The sequence below is a fragment of the Nesoenas mayeri genome (genome assembly GCF_963082525.1).
Source record: "Nesoenas mayeri genome assembly, chromosome: 3".
Classification (NCBI taxonomy): Eukaryota; Metazoa; Chordata; class Aves; order Columbiformes; family Columbidae; genus Nesoenas; species Nesoenas mayeri.
In genome coordinates, this window is record NC_137544.1 from 75352733 (window position 1) to 75359919 (window position 7187).

General features: G+C 49.8%; 2 protein-coding genes across 4 annotated transcripts in view; one reads left to right on the forward strand and one right to left on the reverse strand.

Moving 5' to 3' along the window:
- The window catches only part of WDR27 (WD repeat domain 27), a gene marked incomplete at both ends in the record, with an annotated part of 113519 nt that extends 108793 nt beyond the window's left edge, over positions 1 to 4726 (reverse strand). The window contains 3 exons of the mRNA XM_080341445.1: positions 536 to 1271; positions 2742 to 3890; positions 4584 to 4726. Coding sequence (XP_080197571.1) covers positions 536 to 1271; positions 2742 to 3890; positions 4584 to 4726 — 2028 coding nt within the window. The remainder of the gene's footprint in view (positions 1 to 535; positions 1272 to 2741; positions 3891 to 4583) is intronic.
- Positions 3492 to 6146, forward strand: LOC308039619 (UPF0669 protein C6orf120 homolog). Of its 3 annotated transcripts, XM_080343069.1 has the most exons (3): positions 3881 to 4125; positions 4627 to 4759; positions 5537 to 6146. In XM_080343069.1, exon 3 carries the CDS (start codon positions 5582 to 5584, stop codon positions 6137 to 6139), a length of 558 nt encoding a protein of 185 aa, XP_080199195.1. In that variant the 5' UTR covers positions 3881 to 4125; positions 4627 to 4759; positions 5537 to 5581; the 3' UTR covers positions 6140 to 6146. The 3 variants fall into 3 exon arrangements, with proteins under 3 accessions (XP_080199193.1, XP_080199195.1, XP_080199194.1); XM_080343067.1 differs by lacking the exons at positions 3881 to 4125; positions 4627 to 4759 and adding an exon at positions 3492 to 3868; XM_080343068.1 differs by lacking the exon at positions 4627 to 4759.
- Positions 6147 to 7187: the final 1041 nt, after the last annotated feature.

Below are 7187 nucleotides of genomic sequence, written 5' to 3' on the forward strand. Positions count from 1 at the left end.
CAGCGAATAGGCTGGGGCTGCACAATAGACTGGGAAGGTCAGAGCCAGGATAGCCGACCTGAAGTGGCAAAGGAGTATTCCCTACCATATGATGCTGTGCCCAGCAATAGAACTGGGATATTGGATGAAGAGGTGTTGGAGAACTGGGGGGTTGCCTTCTAAGCTGGCCATTGTTTAAAGCCTGATTGGGGACTGCTATGCTTGTTGGAGGTGATGAGTGTAAAACTTTTTTCCTCTTTCCTTCACTCATTAAACTATTCTGACCCACGACTGTCTGTCCAATTCTCTCTCCCCCCTGCTGGGAAGGAGTGAGTAGGAGACTGGGTAGTGGTTTAACTGCCAGCCAGGGTCAACCCACCACAATAGCTTATATTATTCTCATCACAATAACAAAACTCATAACAAACACCAGTATCTTCCCACCAGCAAAGTGAAACCTGACAGTCCTACGCTACCCACAAATATTTCATTTATATCTTCCTTTTTCGTGTCCTTTGGAAATAACAGCCTATGAAGAGATATATTCTGGTTTTACCTGAGCGGTTGCTGTATTCCAGATGCATAACTCATTTCGGTTCAACGGGAAAGCACAGTGATGATGACTACATGCCAGCTGAACAAGAGACTCCGACTGCTTGGATTTAAACACGTATTTTTCGCAGACAACGTCAGGATTGCAGCTTCCTCCAGAAGAGCAGCAGTCCCCGTCATTCGCCATCCTACGGCTGAAACCGGACCACAGGGGGCCGGCTCCGCCGAAACGGCTGCGCCCTGAACCGCCTGCCAGCGCGGGGGTACCGGGGCCACACAGCCTGCCGCGGGGCACCCTTGCGCGGCGGGAAGCGGAGGGGCCCGCCCGCCCCCGCGGCCCCAGAATGGGACAACGCGGTCCCGGCTGTACCCGTCCGCACAGCCCGGCCCCACCGCCTCCCCGCGCTCCCCAACGGCCGCCCCGTAACCAGGGCAGCGGGACAGCCCTGCCGAGCAACGGCTCCCCCGCGCCCTCCGGCGGCCCTCGGCGCAGCGCGGGCGCCAGCGACCGCCAACGGCCGCTTGAGGCCGTTTTTCCTTCTCTAAAACACGGCGGCGGCGGCGAGAAGCCTGCGCTCCCCACAGCCGTATCCTGGGCCGCACAGAAAACTGCACGGTCGGAGGAGGTGACTCTGCACCTCAGCTCCGCTTCCTGGGACTCCACCTGGAGAACTGCGTTCAGCTCAGGGGACCCCAGCACAAGGCAGACACGGGCCAGAGCACGGCCATGAGCACCTCTCCTGGAAAGAAAAGGCTTGAAGGCGTTTAGGGTTGTTCAGCCTGAAGAAGACTCCGGGGACAACTAATAGTAGGGTTGTTCAGCCTGAAGAAGACTCCGGGGACAACTTATAGCAGGCTTTCAATACTTAAAGGGGGCTTATAAGAAAGATGGAGAGGCTTTTAATCAAAGCCTGTAGGGACAGGACAAGAGGCAACAGTTTTAAACTGAAAGAGGGTAGATTTAGGTTGGACATATGGAAGAAATTGTTTACAATGAGAGTGGTGAGACACTGGAACAGGCTGCCCAGAGAAGTTGTGGATGTCCCATCACTGGAAGTGTTCAAGACCAGACTGGATGGGGCTCTAACCTGATCTAGTGAAAGATGTCCCTGCCCACTAGATGATCTTTGAAGGTCCTTTCCAACCCAAAGAATTCTTTAGTTCTATGATGCAGCAGGACAGTGGCCACCAGCCCATAACAGTGCATGGAGCAGAAACACCAATAAGAAAAACAAAACCCATTCTCTCACCAAGTTTGTGGACAATGCCAAATAGGGTGGAGCAGTCCCCATGGTGGCAGTCAGGGCTGTCAGTGAGAGGGAGTCATCAGGCAGGAGAAACAAGCTGATGAGAATCTTGTGGAGTCCAAAAAGAGCAAGTGGAGGATCCTGCATCTAGCATGAAGTGGCCCCATTCAACAGGACAGACTGGAGGATGGCTGACTGGGAAGTAGCTCTGCAGAAAAGCATCTGGAGATCCTGCTGGACAAGCTGATTGTGAGCCACCACTGCACCCTTGCAGCAGAGACAGACAGCTGCATCCTGGGCTGTATTAGTAAGAGACCACAGGAGTGATCCTTCCCCTCCATTCGGCCACATGTAAGACCATATCTGCAGTACTGCGTCCAGCTTTGGGGTTGTTGGTACAAGGATATTGACATAATGGAGTGAGCCCAGTAGAGGGCAATCAAGATGGTCAGGGGGCTGGAGAAGGTAATGTACAGGGAGAAGCTGAGAGAAAAGGGCCTCTTCAGCCTCGAGAAGAGGCAGCTGAGCCTTCATCACTGTTTATAGCTACATAATCAGAGAACACAGGGAAGATGGAGCTAGACTCTTGTCAGAGGTGCACAGTGATAAGTCACGCTGGAATCTGGGAAAACCCAGTTTGATATCAAAATTTTAATTTATTTTTTTTTAAACATCATGAGTGTGGTTGAATACTAAAATAAGTTTCTGAAAAGAGGTTGTGGATCTCTACCTGTGGAGTTGTCCAAGACCCTGAGCCAGTAAAAATCAATCTGATTGAGAACAATTCAGACAGGTGTGGATGAAATCAGGTTTCTCTATTTTTAGGATTTCATTGTGAAAAATGTGTAGTGTGTTGGAGAAAAATCCACATATTCCGTCACTCAATGTCTCACCATCCTCCTCAAATGTGTCATCCATAATCCAGAATTTACAACTAAGCAAACCCTTCTTTACTGGACTTACAAGTGTGTGGTGCTCTGAAGCCATTCTCTCCCCCACTGCCCCCCAACACAGCCCCTCTGACAACCCAGCAAAGCTTTAACCTTGCCCGGCCACAGTCCAGGTAGCTCCTGAAGGCCAGGCTGACCACTGCCCTGACAGGACACAGACACGGTCACAGACCAGGCAAAGCTTCCACCCACCCTGCCAGACCACAGCCTGCAACACTCTCGCCCTTCCCGTGGGGACCCCCACCCCAGCCGTGCCCTGAATCCAGAGCACGACAGCCGGCACTCCCATCTGCCCACACAGGCGCCGCCACCGCCTGCAACGGCCGCAGTCGCTGCCCTCCCGGTACAGCCAGATCGAGCAGAGGCGCCTGCTGACACAGGGCAAGGTCCCCCTGCTTCCGGCCATGAATAATATAACCCCCGGACTCCGTCACAGTCCCCCCGCCCGAGGGAGCACAACCGCAGGCTCCGGAGCGGAGCCCCTCCGATAGCACAGCAAACGACACCAGCCAGGGGACGCACAGACCCGAGGCGCTGTCGAGCGCTGCGGCGGACGTGCTGCGCCTCCCTGCCTGGGTTCCCGCTGCCCGCGGCAGCGCCCGACGCAGGGCGGGCTGTACGAGGCGCTCCCCGTTGCCATGACGGCGACCCCGCCCCCGCCGCCCGCTCTCGCGATAGCAGTGCGGAGCGGGGCCGCCCCCCGCTGGGAGGGGGACGGGCAAAGGCCGGGCGGCGACAGGAGCGCTTGGCGGCAGCGGCGGTGAGTGGCGTGCGCCGCGCTCGGCTGCGAGGGGGCGGCGCGGAGGCCTCCCCTCCGCTACCCAGCCCCGCCGCTGGCAGCCGCCTGGCGCCAGCTGCTGGGCCAGTCGCCGGGCCAGTCGCCGCCGGTGCGGCTCCCGGGACGAGCCGGGGAGCGGCGAAGCGGGAGGGACGGCGCTCTGCGCTGCCTACTGGCTTCTCAGGGGCGGCCTCCGCGCCCGCCCGCCTCCTGTCGGCCGCCGGGGTGTTCCGGGCCCGCCTCAGCCCGCCCTGGGGAGGGCTTTGCCCGCGGCGCCCCAGCCGCGCCGCGCTGCCGCACGTCCGCGAAGGCTGCTGCTCCGCCTCGCCGTGGCCTCGCCGTTGCCCCGTGGCGGGTCGGAGGTGAGCCGCGCTCCGGCCCTCGCTCGGCGAGGGGACGCCGGAACCGTCCGTGTCCGTCGGTGCCGGTCATCGCGCCGCTTACTGCGCCCCCGGTCCGCGTTCGTCCGAGCCGGCAGCTGCTTCCAGCCCCTGTCCCGCCCGCGGGGAGGGAGGGAGCGGGGGTGGGCAGAGGCGCTCGTGGCTCTGTCCAAGGTCTCCCGAAATCGCCTCTGCTTCCCAGTGCTGTTAGAGCCCCAGGACGCTTCCTCTGTGCCCAGGTAACTTCATTATTTTCTGCTCAGTTGGGGAGCTCTTCCTGTTCCTCGAATGTTTCATCGGCACTTCAATTTAGAAGTGGCAGAGAGTAAGTCCCCTGATACAGAAGGCAGAAGGCAGAAGAGTATTCTTTTCCTGTCACTACTGGGGAAAGGGGGGCAGTTTGTTAGCCTGGCAGCTTCTGCAAATGCTGTGCTTCTTTTATGCTGTCTTTGCAGAATTATGGCCTTACAGTATAGAGGCCTCCGGGGCAGAAAACTTGGAACTACAAAAATATTTGTTTAACTGTAAAACTTTTAAGGTTTAAGTGACATCTCAGTGGAAGTAATGCAGTTTGTTTTGATTCTAGCAGGGTACAAAACAATTTACTGGTAGCCTCTATGTTTAAGATAATTGTAGTGTTGTTATGGAAGGAATGAGAGGATGAAAATCTTCATCTGAAACATGAAAGCATTTATACTTGTGGTTCCTATACTTACCCATGATTTGCATATCAAATTCAGCCAGCTGTATGCTTTGGAAGACTTCAGCAAGGATCGGAGCTTGCTTCTTTGTACACGCACACTTAGTGCGACTGTTAAAGGACCGGAGTGCTGCCAGCATGCTCAGGCTACTCAGCTGGGTGTGTGCAACAAGGTGGGAAAGGGTACAAGAGTGTTAATCTTGAAGCAGTCCTTTCCATCTCCCCTTTGCTCCTGTAACTTCATCCTTCTGTTTTGTAAGCAAGTGCTGTAAAGAGCTGAGCATTTGTATGGTAAGAAAATCTTCAGGAAAGTAAATGCATTTTTTCAGGGAAAATATGCCAAGTTTAGTCCTAGAAACAATCCACACAGCAGAAATAATGTGTTATCTCACTAGATAACTTTTTAATTCTAACTCCATTCCCACTGCAAGTCAGAAGGCATACTGCTTCAATGCATACATCCGGATTTGCACCTTTACTGTCTTCTGAAGTTGAGAGGATGGGAGAAACAAAAGGATGCTCTAAATACCTGATACAAAGTTAAGCTTCTTCAGGCATGCAAAAGCCTTATTTTTTACCGTTTTTTCTAAACTGAGCCTAAAATCATTATTGGGTTTCAGCTCTTCTGCATATCTGTCAAATTTGGCATGCATGTAAGTGCAATGAAGCTGAAGTCTCTGTGTCAGTTCCAGATGAAAGAACACCTGCTTGATGAATTTCTGTTTAACTTCTTTAAGAAATTCAAGCTATTTTAATCCTACAGAGTTCTGAATCTTAGCAACAGTTGTTGTTACTACTAAAAAAGAAGAAAATGTAATGACAATTCTTAACTGAAGTTGCTTAACTGTGTATGGACTAGAGGGGATTTCTACAAATTATCAAATTTTAAAAAATCAATTCATTCCAGGAATGGAATGTGCTAAAATCTGAATTATGTTTTGTGTTCACAGGGTAGTGCACAGAACACAAGAATAATCTGAATAGAGGTTAAGATCATGGCAGCACGCTGGAGAAGAATCCTGATAATATTTGTGGCAGCTCAAGTACTATTTGTGGTAAATACCTTTGAGGAAGAGGATGTTCCTGAAGAATGGATTCTTCTTCATGTTGTTCAAGGTCAGATCGGAGCAGGAAATTACAGCTATTTGAGACTAAATCACGAGGGAAAGATAGTACTTCAGATGCAGAGTTTAAAAGGTGATGCAGACTTGTATGTATCTGACATGACGCTTCACCCCAGCTTTGATGAATATGAGTTACAGTCTGTAACTTGCGGCCAAGATGTTGTCCACGTCCCTGCACACTTCCGCCGCCCTGTGGGAATAGGGATTTACGGTCACCCCTCTCACCTGGAGAGCGAGTTTGAAATGAAAGTGTATTATGATCGAACAGTTGTACAGTATCCATTTGGTGAGGCTTCCTACAACCCTGAGGAGATGGAGGCAAACCAGAAGTACTCACACTCTACAGAAGATGAATCTCAGGATGAGGAGTCTGTTTTCTGGACTATACTTATTGGAATCTTGAAATTAATACTTGAAATTCTTTTTTAAAATCGATATACACTGGACTAAATCACACTTCAGCCTGTGAAATTGAACATGAATGATTTGCTGTAATATTTGTTGTTTCCTGAAGAGGTATTCAGGTTACTTTTCCTACACCATAAAGGAAGTGGGGGGAAAAAGCCATATTTAATTTTATATTGTAAATCCCTCCGCTATATGTACAATGAGTATTTGCAGTGTTCTTTGGAGATCAAAGGCTTAAAATGAATGTACAGTTGGGATCTCGTTAAATTAACTTTAAACAGGTGCTTAGGAAAATCAACTCCAATTCAGTATTTTCTATTCTTTTTTTATAAAGAAAATAACAAACTGCTGCACTTCAGTGTTGCCTCTCAACTTAAGAGCATATTGAAAATTATTCCTTTTCTAAACAAGTATCTCCAGTAAAACTAATTAGCAATGGCTTTTGTATATATCCAAGTTGAGGAGCCTAGTGTAAAGGAAGGAAAAAACCAATCAATCACCTAAGGGGATAGATGATCTATATTTTGAGTGCTTATGTTCTACATCAAGTCAACCATCTGTCAAGCAGAGGTCTGTCCAGTCACTCATCACCTCTTCAAATCCATGACCTGAAATCAAGTGTATGTTACTTCTTTACTGTTACTGCAGGGAGAGTGAGCCTTCAGCTGTTGTTACTTGTCAATATGACATTTTCATTCGTTAAAAGCAACACAGCATATAGTATCTCGAACTTGAGAGGTGTTTTCTTATACCTCCCTTTATAGCTTTTTGTGATTTATTTTTTTTTAGTACATCTTTATGAATGTCATTGGCTCACAAAGAAAATTTGCTGAAAGGAATTCACAGAACATCGTAAGAAGATAAGGTCACGTCCACTCTTCCTTGAAAGTTAGTTATTCCAGGAGTATTTTTTGCTTTGGTTGAGTCTTTTAAAAGAACCAGTTGCTATGCAAATCGTGTGTATTTAAGTTGCTCTGTAATCGTCTTTTCACAGAGCTTACTGATGAGTGCACTGAAATAAACAAGTACATTACTATAATTTTATAGAAAGGGTGCATGTACAATTTAG

Coding starts and splice junctions, on each gene's coding strand:
- LOC308039619 (XM_080343067.1), top strand. CDS start 5,582: ATGGCAGCACGCTGGAGAAGAATCCTGATAATATTTGTGGCAGCTCAA.